The sequence below is a fragment of the Moschus berezovskii genome, chromosome 1 (assembly GCF_049115385.1).
Source record: "Moschus berezovskii isolate FMDL1 chromosome 1, NW_MosBer_1.0, whole genome shotgun sequence".
In the NCBI taxonomy this organism is placed as follows: domain Eukaryota; kingdom Metazoa; phylum Chordata; class Mammalia; order Artiodactyla; family Moschidae; genus Moschus; species Moschus berezovskii.
Window position 1 is genome coordinate 77955995 of NC_142460.1, and position 14413 is coordinate 77970407.

Consider the following 14413-nt stretch of genomic DNA (forward strand, 5'->3'; position numbering starts at 1 on the left):
TGCCTCCAGGATGTATTTTCCTTTATTTTCTAAGTAAAACTGAGCTGTAACACGGAGCTGTGACACTGCTCTGTCTGAGAGCTGTGACACTGGCCCATCTGAGGGCTGTAACGCTGGTCTGTCGCTTCAAATTTTTGTTGTGACGGAGCAGAACTGAGGAAATTACACACTCCCCCGACGTGATGTATATCTCTTGAGGAGGAACTAGGTCTCTGCTTTATTGCTGTACTATTGCTTCATGACCACATTTCCTTTATTTCTGCATTCCTTCATTTCTAACTAGTAACTGTTTGAATCTACCTTTTGTAACTCAGGAAAGGTCTGGGAGGATGAATCCTTTTTCCTACAAAAAAGAAATGGGAAAAACAGAAAGGCTTCTGTACCCAGCAGGGTCCCACAGGGTCCTGCTCTGTTTCAGTTCCCTCTTTTCTTTGAGGCGAACAGTTGTAGGATGAGAAAAGGAAGAGAGTTTTGGACAGAAAGGTTAGTCCTAAACTTGGCAGAGGAATTCAGTTTTAGGAGGCTCAGCTTCATAACTTGAAAGAACAAATTTAGGACAGGAGCTCAGGCCTCTGGCCCCGCCCCCAGCCTTCAAGCCTCACTGCATGGCTAATGTGACCCCTGAATGGATCACGCTGGGAGGTGGCTCCCCAACCTTCACACAGGTTGCATCTTCTTTTTTTTTTTCTTTTAATGTTTGTTCCGCTGTGTCTGGTCTCAGCTGTGGCACACATGGTGATCTATGTTGCATCATTCAAGACCTTCCGTTGTGGCACACAGACTCTCTAGCTGTGCTGTGCTGGCTCAGTAGTTGTGGCACATGGGCATGTGGAATTCTAGTTCCCTGACCAGGGATTGAGCCTGTGTCCCCTGCATTGCAAGGCAGATTCTTAACCACTGGACCACCAAGGAAATCCTGGTTGCACCTTCTTTTAATTCAGCCATCATTTATTTAGCATTCCCAGGCACTGGGCATTGTACTAAGAGAGACTATTCTCTCTTTTCCTCTCCCCTTCCTTCCCACCAACATTTATTGAGCTTGAAATCTAAGTCAGGTACTCATTACCCTACGTTAGGGGCTGAGGGACAAAAAAATTTGCCGTTCATTTAGAAAGGCAGAAATGCAGACAGAAGTTCTGATGCCATGGGACATGTGTCTCAGGAAAGAAATACACCATGGCCGTGAGAGCCTGGGGTTGATGCCTCATAGCAATAAAACCTTGGTAACAAAAAGGAAAGTCTGAAAAGAGAGTCCCTCATCTCCCTAGGCTATTCTCAGGGAGCTGAAGGCATCTCAAACATGGCAATATCTTCGTCTGTCTTGGCAGCAGTTTCTGGCTCAAATGATACCCAGTCCCGTGGTCCTCCTTGGACAGAATTTTTGAGCAGGAGTTATCTGACACTGGACTGAGGACCACATTTGTGAATAAGCTCTCCATGCATTTCTCAGAGCTAAAGATCAGCCCAGCACCCGGGGCATCATCCACAAAAGTCAGAAAGGGGGTGAGAGACTTGGGGCTCAGTGGAGGTCAGCTGGGGGAGTCCTTCCTTCTTCATCCACTGTGATTATGATACCCCAGAGCTTGGCAGTGTACATTTCTTACCTCCTTACCTGCCACAGATGCGAGACATGTGAACATTGTCTATGCTCTATGTTTTTGGCCCCTTACACAACTGAGCGACTTCACTTTCACTTTCACACATTGGAGAAGGAAATGGCAACCCACTCCAGTGTTTTTGCCTGGAGAATCCCAGGGACGGGGGAGCCTGGTGGGCTTCCATCTATGGGGTCACACAGAGTCGGATACGACTAAAGTGACTTAGCAGCAGCAGCAGCAGTGACTCTGAAAGTGAAAGTTGCTCAGTCCTGTTGGGCTCTTTGCGACCCCATGGACTAAACAGTCTATGTAATTTTCCAGACCAGAATACTGGAGCGGGTAGCTTTTCCCTTCTCCAGGGGATCTTCCCAACCCAAGGATCAAACCCAGGTCTCCTGCATTGTAGGTGAATTTTTTTACCAGCTGAGCCACAAAGGAAGCCCAAGAATACTGGAGTGGGTAGCCTATCCCTTCTCCAGTGGATCTTCCTGACCCAGGAATTGAACCAGGGTCTCCTGTATTGCAAGTAGACTCTACCAACTGAGCTATCAAAAGTCCTTATTTAGTGGCTGCCATCTATGGGGTCGCACAGAGTCGGACACGACTGAAGTGACTCAGCAGCAGTAGCAGTAGCAACAGGACAGATGTAAAGTCAAAGAGGTCTGTGACCTTAAATTCTTATTCTTAAGCATTTGCCAGAAAATGATAGAAAGATTAGAATATAAAGGGCTATGATGATTACTGTTGATGGTAGAGATGTTGTAAACTACATTTAGAGCTTCTCAGGCTACGACCAGTAAAATACGAAACTATCTAAAACAAAAGCATTTTAGAACGGTGATACAGACATAGATCATGCCTTACCACCGCATAGATGGGAAAGCCTCCTGACCACCTTCCCTCCTGTCTTACAGGTAAGACAGAAAGCAGAGATGCTTTTTACTTTGCTGGGATGTTTCGCATCACCAACATTGAGTTTCTTCCTGAATACCGACAGAAGGAGTCCAGGGAATTTCTGTCAGTGGCACGGACTGTGCAGCAAGTGGTGAGGTGATGGCGGGAGCTGGGAGGGGCTGGGAAAGGTGAGGTCAGAGGGGGAGGGATGGGGGCTGAAGGAAGAACTCAGGAAAACATGGCATTTGGCTCATCATGGTTGTAAGATAAAATTGCTATTTTATAGAATAATTTCTTTTTTTCTGACTGGAAAGAAAAAGAAATGACTTCCTGAGCTTCAGTTTTTCTTATCTATAAAATAAAGTAATTGGATCAGGTGAACTTTAAAATGCCTTCTAGTACAGAAATTACATGCATACTGATTAATTCTGTGATCCATACACATTTATTTCAACACTGATACACTGGCATCTCTTCACTTAAAAAAACCCACTTTTCCTATTATAGAACTAATTTGTATTTATTGTAAACATTTATAAAATTTAGAAAAAGTATTAAAAAAATAAAATCTCCTTTAATGCAATCTCCAGAGATAGAGCCTCTTTTGATTTTGGACCCCACAGACATAGGATATAGCACAGAACTGGAGTATTAGTAGATATTCAGTTTTACAATCTGACTTTTTCTTCTTAATATTGCATGTTTCTATGCGAGTACATAGTCTTTGGAAAAAAAAACCATAAATTTTGATAGCTTTGAAGTTGGTAGGTCTCTTTTTATTAGATATTTAAGTTGTTTCCAATTTTTGCTGTTACAGACAATGTTATAACAAAACCACCAGGTAAGCTGTGTGTCTGTGATTACTTCCTTAGTTGAGTTCCTAAAAGTATAACTGGTCAAACAGAAAAATATCTATCATGGCCTTTCCTAAACATCATTTATCTCTCCAATTAGCCCAAAGAGGGAGGCATTCTTTTTAAATCTCCTTAACATTTTTTTTCCAATCCCAGGTAGTATTCCTCCATCCCTACCCAAAAGCATTCCTCTCTACTGCTGAAGTGATCCTTCAACAATAACGTTTCTCCTTTGGCATAAGGATACATACTGATTCTGAAGAATGACAGGCAAGCACTTTTCTAGATCTGTCCCCCTGATCATCCCAGTCTCATTTTTCACCACTTTCTCCCACAGAAACTTTGTGAAATAAGGCAATCTTTGCTTGGTATGAATAATCACTGCACGTTATGAATAAACATTGCACATTATGAATAATCGTTACACTTACATGTCTGGTGGCTCTGATTTCTCGTGTACTCACTTTCTGTCCAGCCTCTAGGGAATGAAATGCCACCCGTCATTCATGACCCATCTAAAAAACCTCTTTCTCAAAGCAACCCTCCACGGCCTCCTGCAGACTCAACGCTGGCTTTGTGTAGATGCTGTTTGTATAGTTAGTACTGTTCTCAACCCATCTAATTATAACTATTTATCATCCCACTCAAAGAAGCAGGCATTTTTGTCACCAACATGAGTTTGAGTGAACTCTGGGAGTTGGTGATGGACAGGGAGGACTGGCGTGCTGTGATTCATGGGGTCGCGGAGAGTCGGACACGACTGAGCGACTGAACTGAACAGAATAAAAAAGAGAGAAGGCAGCAGGGGAAAGGAAGCTCAGTAGGCCAAGATAACATGTTCTGTGTTGCATGGTGAATTTAAACTCTGTGGATCATATTTTTCCACGATGCCATATTATTTCTAAGGTTTTGGGAGTTTTGTGTTTTTCTCATGGGCCATTTGTTGTTCAATTGTGTCTGACTCTTTGCGACCCCATGGACTGCGGCACTCCAGGCTTCCCTGTCCGTCACCATCTCCTGGAGTTTGTTCAAACTCACGTCCATTGATTAGGTCATGCCATCCAACCATTTTGTCCTCTGTTGTCCCCTTCTCCTCCTGCCTTTAACCTTTCCCAGCATCAGGGTCTTTTCTAATGAATTGGCTCTTCACATCAGGTAGCCAAAGTATTGGAGCTTCAGCTTCAGCATCTGTCCTTCCAATGAATATTCAGGATTGATTTCCTTCAGTATTGACTGGTTTGATCTCCTTGCAGTCCTAGGGACTCTCAAGAGTCTTCTCCAACACCACTGTTCAAAAGCACCAATTCTTCGGCACTCAGCCTTCTTTATGGTCCAACTCTCACATCCATACATGACTACTGGAAAAACCATAGCTTTGACTGGATGGACCTTTGTTGTCAAAGTAATGTCTCTACTTTTTAATATGCTGTCTAGATTGGTCATAGCTTTTCTTCCAAGAAACAAGTATCTTTTAATTTCATGGCTGCAGTCACCATCTGCAGTGATTTTGAAGCCCAAGAAAATAAAGTCCATTGCTGTTTCCATTGTTTCCCCATCCATTTGCCATGAAGTAATGGGACCAGATGCCATGATCTTAGTTTTTTGAATGCTGAGTTTTAAGCCAGCGTTTCCACTCTTCTCTTTCACCTTCAACAAGAGGCTCTGGTAGGTTAGGTAGGTGATTTTGCTACTATGGAGGAAGGGGAATACAGGGGAAGACTTGGTAGAAGAAATTGGTTTTAGAAATGCTAAGACGCTTACTCCTTGGAAGGAAAGTTATGACAAACCTAGACAGCATATTAAAAAGCAGAGACATTACTTTGCCAACAAAGGTCTGTCTAGTCAAGGCTATGGTTTTTCCAGTGGTCATGTATGGATGTGAAAGTTGGACTGTGAAGAAAGCTGATCGCCAAAGAATTGATACTTTTGAACTGTGGTGTTGGAGAAGACTCTTGAGAGTCCCTTGTACTGCAAGGAGATCCAACCAGTCCATTTTAAAGGAGATCAGTCCTGGGTGTTCATTGGAAGAACTGATGCTAAAGCTGAAACTCCAATACTTTAGCCACCTCATGCGATGAGTTGACTCACTGGAAAAGAGTCTGATGCTGGGAGGGATTGGGGCGGGAGGAGAAGGGGACGACAGAGAATGAGATGGCTGGATGGCATCACCGACTCAATGGACATGAGTTTGAGTGAACTCCGGGAGTTGGTGATGGACAGGGAGGCCTGGCGTGCTGTGACTCATGGGGTCGCAGAGAGTCGGACACGACTGAGCGACTGAACTGAACTGAACTGACTGAAGTAAGGGCACACCATGTCAGTTGATTGAAGTAGCTCTCTTTTTGAGATCCATTTATGGTGTTAAAAAAAAAAAAATTCCTGAAGACTGGAGAGTTCTGAAGGGAGAGGTAAGACCCTACCTTGGGTACTACTCGCCCTCTAGTGGCTAATTTAGGAATGTGTCCTTGAGAATATGTGTTTTCCATGGTGTACATTGATAGAAGAGATTGGGTCAAATACTTTGAAAATGTGCTTAAAGGAATTTTACCTATTGTGGGGAAAATTTACTATTGGAGCATAATTCTGAAGTTAAGCTTGATTAGGGTATCTAAAGACAGCAATAAATGAATAAAGGTAACTGATTAACTTTCACCAACAGCAGAATGACAGTAACTCTGATACAGAAAGTAATAAATTATTTTAATTCAAAGAATAATGCCTGAGTTTGGCATTAGAAGCCTTTCATTTGACCCTGGCTTTTCTCCTTGCTAAATGTCAAAGCTTGGACCTATAGAACGCTGAGTACCGTGCAAGGAAGCCAAGTTTGAAAGACTTCAGACACCGTTTTTCTTCTTTTCAGATAAACCTGGTTTATACAACATCTGCCTTCTCCAAATTTTACAAGCAGTCTGTAGTTGCCGATGTCAGGTATGGAAAGTCACTTGCTTTGGGACGTCACGTTCACTGCTGTAAACTCCTCACAACAGTGTGGAAGGGCTGTAATAACATCATCTTCAAGTAACTTCTTGGGGATAGTTGTGGGTTAATACCCTTTAAGCACAATTGTGACCCAGATCTTTGTCATGCTGAATTTTTCTCTTCATTTACCAAAACTCATCACGAACTCCCCTGGAGAAGGAAATGGCAACCCACTTCAGGATTTTTGCTGGGAAAATCCCATGGACAGAGGAGCCTGGTGGGCTACAGCCCACGGGGTCACAAAGAGTCCAATTCGACTGAGAGACTGAATACACACAAACACCCAGAATTAACCTGGACCTCTGTACTAATGCTGCTAAGCAAAATGGCCATAGACATGTCCACTATTATGAGGTGAAGGCAAAAGTAAAACACTGATTGATGTATTTCAAAATATGTTCAGTAAAAAAAACTAGTTGCTAGAAATTTTCTGAGAAAAAAAGCATCCCATGGTCAAATGATTTTTAGGAAAATTTGTGTGCTGTGTACTGTATCTTGCCTTCCCCCACCTCCACTATATCTGCAGAGATTCACAATTCATTTTGGCAGATCAAAGGCACTAAGAAAGTCTTATAGTAAAGCAATTTGTTTCCTTTCCTTCACTTTCCATTTCCCAAAATATGTGCGGTAGAACACTATCTTATGCTTTTTTCATAAAACATGACAATATTTATATCTTAGGAGATTCTGCTCCAAGAGCAAACTGAAGCAGGAGCAGCTACCAGAAAACCAAATTAGGCTTGCATTCTAGATTTGTTACTCAGTAGCTATATGATTTCGAGTTGACCCTCATTTCTTCATGTGTAAAGTTGGAAGAGTAATAGGACCTTCCCCACAGGATTAATGGGATAAAGCAGATTTAGCACTGTGTCTAAAGATCCTGAGGTATCAAGCATTCTAACTGTTGTTATTTGTAATGGCAGTGAACATTGATTGATACCCATAGAAACAGTGTATTCTCCATGGAGATGCAAAAGATACTAATGGTTCTAGATTTGAACCCAGCGCAAGAATACACATATCAAGATGCTTTTCTTTCTAAATTCCCATAAAAGTGGTCAATGGCTTCCTAAAGAAGGAAGTTATGTTTAGTTGAAGGCTGTGCTCATTGGCTTCACCTTGAATTTATCAGTTGGGTCACTGGCTCCTTATGAATGTCTACTTCCTAAGAGGTATATCCCTGAACTTCTTTCTCTTTTCACTGTAGCAGTAACAACAAAGGTGGCCTCCTTGTCCACTTTTGGCTTGTATTTGTCATGCCTCATGCCAAGGGCCACATCTTCTGTGAGGACTGTGTGGCTGCCATCTTGAAGGACTCCATCCAGACAAGCATCATAAACCGGACCTCTGTGGGGAACCTGCAGGGTCTGGCTGTGGACATGGATTCTGTGGTACTAAATGGTGATTATTGGGTAATTCTCCTTCAAGCTCTCCTTCCAGCAGTACTCTTGATACTGTTTTATCGTAATCAATGTTGTCACGAAGTACAGTCTTCCCTCTGTGTCCACAGACTCTGTATTCATGGATTCAACTAACCATGGGTTGAAAATATTCAGGAAAAAAAATCCAGAAAGTTCCAAAAAGCCAAACTTGAATTTGCTGCAGGCTGGCAAATTTACACAGCATTTATGTTGAATTAGCTCCTATAAGTAATCTCGAGATGGTCTGAAGTATACCAGAGGATGAGCATGAATTTTAATGCAAATACTATTCCACTTTTTACAAAGGACTTGAGTGTCCTTGGATTTTGGTGTCCTTGGGGTTGGGGATGGGTAGTCTTGGATCCAGTTCCTGGTGGATACTGAGAAATGACTATATTCTTTCCCAGGTCTCAGTGGAACAGGATTAGCTAAAGACTTTGGAGCTACATTGATAAAGAAAGTTGCTAAATGTTATATACAATGATGAGACAATAGAATTGGGGTCAAAAATTAAATTTATTAAAGTATACCCTTCCCTATGGGACTTCCCTAGTGGCTCAGTGGTAAAGAACTTGCCTGCCAATGCAGGAGATGTGGATTCAATCCCTGGGTCTGGAAGACCCCTGGAGAAGGAAATGGCAACCCGCTCCAGTATTCTTGCTGGAATATCCCAAGGCCAGAGGAGCCTGGCAGGCTATAGTCCATGGAGTCTCAAAAGAGTCGGATAGGACTGAGTAAACAGCAAACCCTTCTCTGTACTTAATTTGGCTTCAGGCATCTTCAAACCAAGGCTCCAAGGGACAAAGTCCTGAAGAAGGAAAGTTTTTCTGAGGTTTACTTTCCTTGTTTCTTCCTTCGTTCAGACAGAACTGTGTCTATGTTCTATAGTGTGTTCCAGTGCCCCAAAATGGCCTGCTCCATAGCACAGTCAAAATGCAAACTCCATCACTTGTCTTAACAGAAAAGTGGTTTAATTATTGTTTAACCCTAGATTTATGTACCTTTCTATTTTGATTTAAATTAGATAGATATAAGTGGGCATATAGTAGGTAGATGAAAAGTATTTGGAATAAGTAATAAATGAATGGAAAATGTTTAGTGGAAAATTCTGTACCACATATATTATTTCAGATGCAAAACCAGTTATTTTCATATTTTGTTGGGTTTTTTTGTCTTAAAAAGTGTTTAAAACTTGTTACTACAGATGATTTGAAGCATAAAAGTAAAGAGAATAGTTTAATGAACTCTTACACCTTTTATTCAGCTTCAACAACTATCAACTCATTACTGTTCTATTTGATCTCTAAATACCTAAGTGACCTCCTTTACCTTACAGGATTATTTTAAAGCAAATATCAGATATACTGATGGCTTTTAAATGACTGAAAATATTTTTACTAAGCAAAATTCTGACAAACTGATTTCTGGGACTGACAGGTTTTTTTCTATGTGCTTTATAATTACAGCTGGTCTTCGGTCAGATTACTCTTCAACCATAGGATCTGGTAAATTCTATCTGTGGTTTCCTCCCTGCCCTTCCTCCCCCCACCCATGTCCCTGCCTACAAATCTATATCCTTTCTGGCTGTAGCTTTCCTGTTCAATGGTATTTGTGAGTGTTCTTTCAGTTGCAAGTGACAGATGGATATTCAAACTAGGTTAAGCATGAAAGAAACTTGATTGACTCATATAACTGGGACATACATGGAATATGTTGGCTGCAGGCATGGTTGAGTCCAGATTCTAAGATGAAATATCAGGGCTCTGCATTTTTGTTTTCTTCGGTCGAGGCTTCATCAAGTGGTTCTTCCAGTGTGGCGGCATAAATGGCCACCAGCAGATCCAAGCTTATAATTGATCAGTTTAACAACCATGATGGAAAAAAAGAAAACCTCACCTATATTTCATGATAGTTCCTGCAGAAATCCTGGCACTGAGTCGCATTGTCTCAAACTGGCTGATATGCCGCCTCCCGAACCAGCTTCTTTGGCTCTGATTGGTCAGTCTGGATTGTGTGAGTTTAATCTGGATCTAGGGGTGAGTTCAGCCCCAACCAAGCCACGTAGAGGAAAGTTTCTCAAAGTAATATCTAGGCACTGTTATCAGAAGATATGAGAGTGGATTCTAGGCTGGCAAAAGCAGCAGATATTCTCCATGTAAGCTCTTTTGTTGTTTATTTTTTATAAAGATTTCTAGAAAAATCATTCCTAAAACAAAACAAAGCAAAACCAAGTGCTGTCTCCGCAGACAAAGGCTGCTCCCAGGACTTCTACGCAGAACATCTGTCTCTCCGCTACCCTCTGGAGATTTCAACAACCTCAGGGAGGCTGATGTGCCATTTCAAGCTGGTGGCCATAGTGGGCCATCTGATCCGACTCTCGATAGAGTCTGTCCAGATTGAAGCCGATAACTGTGTCACCGACTCTCTGACAATTTATGACTCTCTCTTGCCAATCCGGAGCACCATCTTGTACAGGTATGATGCAGTCACTCTAGTTGGCAAGTGAAAAGTTTTTATAACGTCTCTCTTTTGCAATGTCTGGGTTGCCCTTGGATTTTTTTTTTTTTAACCATTTTTGTGTATGTTCATGAGGTCAGAGATTGACTCATGCCTTAGTTAGTGCCCCATGGATTAGCCAGAGCCTATCAGACACAATGTTTCTTTTCACTTATAGCATACAAGAGTCAAAATCAGTACAGTGGGAACTTCGGTCAATAGTTTTGATATATAACAGATTTCTGAGGAGTGGGGAACCTTAATTTTACTTCATTACAATCACAGTGAAGGCCATTGTTTCAATAGAATGTTTAAATATGCTCTCCTCCAGGGGATCTTCCTGACCAAGGGATTCAATCCACAACTCTATGTCTCCTGCATTGGCAGGTGGGTTCTTTATCACTAGAACCACCTGGGAAGCCCATTTGAATAAATATTCTATTATGATTACATAGCTGTAGAAAAATAAAATTTTTCCTTATTATAAAGATAACACATTGTTCATTGTGAAAGTGAGGTCAATCAGAGAAGGCAATGTCAATTATTTTGCATTTCCATCACCCAGAAAAAAATAAATGTTATATTTTTGCATACATTCTTTCATTCATACATGTACATTATTCTACACATATGTACATATACATATCTTAGTATTTTCTACTTACTAGTATACGTCTTTCTATGAGTGCTTAATAGTTTGATAACCTAGTAATGTCAGTTACACTTTATTAAGAATTTGTTATTTTTACCCATTGTGCTAAAAGACATACAAATTATCTTATCATTTTTAATAATGTTTATGCTTGTATAGGATAATATTTTTGTAAGTGTTATTCCTTCATATTTTGGTGGTGAATGAACATGTTAAAAATTCAGTGTCTAAAAATTTGTAATGAAAAGTATTTGTGACTAATTCTCATCCCTCAATCATTGTTATTGGTTTCTTTTCACTATTCCCAGACACATTTAGTTATTATCTCATTTAATCCCCATCACAATGCTATGAGGAGTATACTATTACTATTACTACCCTTTCAGAGTTGTGAAACTGGCATTTATGAAGAATTAGTTGCTTCATTGCTCAGTTAAGTGATGGAGCTAAGTTTTGAACCCAGTTTTCCCTGGTGAAGAGCTGATGAATTTTGCCATTAAATACCCTTCAGGTATACCTTGTTTGTTCTCAAGGAGGGTCCAGTGACAGCCCTCCAGGAGAATTCTTCAATAGTCACTGGACAAAAATTTCTGTACCTATATCAGCTCCCCTCCATCTGTAGTACACTGTGGCAACTAACTGATGAAGACCTGACTGGCAAAGTCCAAGATATAAGAATCATGCAGATGGCCCAAGCAATGTACAGAATTAGTGGTGGCTGAAGGTCCAACCCTCAATAACCTTTTATTTATGCACTTTTATTTTGTTATCTGGTTTCAGAATTTGTGAACCTGCAAGAACATTAAAGTCATTTGTTTCCACAAATAATCTCATGTTGGTGACATTTAAGTCTCCTCAGGTATGGAGGCTATCAGGAATTCGGGCGTATTTTGAGGTCATTCCAGAACAAAGTAAGTCTTTCCCAGTTGAATTAAGTTATAAGAAATACTTGTTTTGATAAGATACTCCAGTCATATCTCTCCTGAGGCTATGTTGTAATACTAGTTGCATTAAGTCAGGATCCTGAGTCAGGGTCTGGTCAGAAGAGGGAGATCTTATTAGTTATTCTAACAGAGAGGATTTAGTATAAAGAACTGTTAGCTCAGTGTAGAGGTGTGAAAATGGGTATCTCAAAAGGCAAAAAAAAAAAAATCCCATAAAAACATGAAAACAAAAAGACTGTAAGTTATCACGGATGTAACACATGTAGGAAGCAACTACTATTGGTAGATTTGGAGGAACAAATAAAAGCAATTGGAATGATTACAGTTTAGGACTTGGAGGAGGGGGTCTGTGGAATGAAATTCAGGCCTCTGAGGAGGGGTTCCTGCGTAGCTGGTGTTCATGTCTATGATTTTGGAAGTTCATTAACGTGGGACCCAGGCCTTTAAGGAGCTGGTATCTTTGAGGGAGACATGATAAAGTGTAAGTGGGAAAACTGCTAGCAGTATTTGACTCTGCTACAAGAAGGAAGAGAACCTGCAGGGGTGAAGCGGCATTGCTGGGGTGACACTTCCAGAAGTAAGAAACAGACACAAGTCCTGTTCCTCCTCTCCAGATTTCTAGCCTCTCTTTAGCACCCCTTACTGGCAGAGCCTGTGTACTTACTTGCCTGCTAAATTGCTTCAGTCGGGTCCGACTCTTTGCAACGCTATGGGCTGTAGCCCTCTAGTCTCTTGTGTCCATGGGATTCTCCAGGCAAGAATACTGGAGTGGGTTGCCATGCACTCTCTAGGGGTTCTTCCCGACCCAGGGATCGAACGCTCATCTCTCACATCTCCTGCATTGGCAAGTGGATTCTTTACCACCAGTGCCACCTGGGAAGCCCTTTGGCAGAGTCTATCAGGGGTAAAAGAGAGAAGTTTGCAGAGTCCCAGACCAGCCTTGCAGAGCAGAGAGAGATGGGTTTGGACCTGAGAGACAATAGCTCAATAGAGCACATTCTTTTAGCACATTCTTTTGTGAATTCTCATTTACAGTAATGCACATGAGTGCCAGGCTTCCCAGGTGGCGCTAGTGCTAAAGAACCAGGCTGCCAGTGCAGGAGACATAAGAGATGTGGTTTTGATCCCTGGGCCAAGAAGGTCCCCTGCAGGAGGACATGACAACCCACTCCAGCATTCTTGCCTGGAGAATCCCATGGACAGAGGAGCCTGGCAGGCTACAGTCCATAGGGTCACAAAGAGTTGGACACAACTGAAGTGACTTAGCATGCATGCACATGAGTGCCATCCTAGAAGGTGCTTGTGATGCAAAACCCAGAGGTTTTCTACTGAGCAAAAAGTGACCTTTCTCTTCATTCTTTTTTTTTGACTTGGGTTGAAATAGTCAAACAAAAGAATGAAAAGAGCCCTCACTGAAACTCTCATGTTTTTGTAACATTTGTTGCTTTGGAAACTGCTCAAATCTTACAGGTTATGTTTTGTTGACTTCCTTAAGAGCATCAACAGAAAGATCAGAATGGGAGATGAGGGTAAGGAGGGAAGAGGATTTGGCTTAAAATAGATGGTAAGAGCTATAGATTCATCAGTATTTTAGGCCAGTGGCTCATTTTGATAAATTTTTACAAAACCGAATGTAAAATTAATTTATTGGACAAAATTGAACTAGATATTTGAGATAGTGTTGCTCTGAAAATTATCTGTAACTCCAATAGTTAAGAAGAAGAATTATAACAGAAATATGGTACTGGAATTTGTCTGTTCACTCAAAATATACTTATTGAACATCTGTTGTATGCCAGAAATTACTTAGGTGTTAGGAAAATAATAAGCAAAATAGATTAAAACAATCAGTGCTCTCAGACAGCTTATATTCCAGCAGAAGGATGACCATGTCAGAATAGACATTTAGATTGTCTTAAAGAGTATAACTTGTTATGTAAACTGGGTATACTCTTGAACAACAAATACACACTAATTTGAACAAAATTAACTCAGAGCTTTAGAAATATATATTTATAATGCTGTATGTCAAAATATATATATAGGGTTAATATTTTAATTATAGCTCAATAAGACCGGAAGAAAAAATATATTTAAACCATGTTTTTTAAAGAAAGGAATAGCATCCTATAGATCTGTAACCAAAATAAATTATTTGAAAACAAGTGTAAACTTTGAACAGTATAATAGCTATATATTCTAGGGTACTATTTCTTTTTAAAAAGTAGCTTAAAATTCAAAGATAAGTATTTATTGATCAAGAAAATGTGTATTTATAGTTAAAGAAATGTATGCTATTTCTCATAATTTCACAACTGCAAATCATGGTGTGTTACTGGATATTTTTTTCAGAATGTGAAAACACAGTGTTGGTCAAAGAAATCACTGGTTTTGAAGGGAAAATTTCAAGTCCATATTACCCAAGCTACTATCCTCCAAGATGCAAGTGTACCTGGAAATTTCAGGTAGCCTAGTTTTACCACTATCTTAGCAAAAATATTGTTATCTTATTCTTAGTAATAATTTATCTCTGAATTTAATTGTACTGATTGTTTCAATTATTGAAAAGAATGTT

The 14413-nt window shown here is 40.5% G+C and overlaps 1 protein-coding gene across 3 annotated transcripts in view; it reads left to right on the forward strand.

The window, feature by feature from the left end:
• The window catches only part of TMPRSS7 (transmembrane serine protease 7), a 52098-nt gene that overhangs the window by 9522 nt on the left and 28163 nt on the right, over nt 1–14413 (forward strand). The window contains exons 3-9 of one of the 3 annotated variants that reach the window (XM_055418364.2): nt 2513–2643; nt 6207–6274; nt 7533–7726; nt 9213–9251; nt 9993–10221; nt 11675–11805; nt 14191–14303. In XM_055418364.2, coding sequence (XP_055274339.2) covers nt 2513–2643; nt 6207–6274; nt 7533–7726; nt 9213–9251; nt 9993–10221; nt 11675–11805; nt 14191–14303 — 905 coding nt within the window. Of the gene's footprint in view, nt 1–2512; nt 2644–4400; nt 4419–6206; nt 6275–7532; nt 7727–9212; nt 9252–9992; nt 10222–11674; nt 11806–14190; nt 14304–14413 lie in introns of those variants that run through there. The other 2 variants (XM_088840403.1, XM_088840378.1) reach the window with 2 other exon arrangements.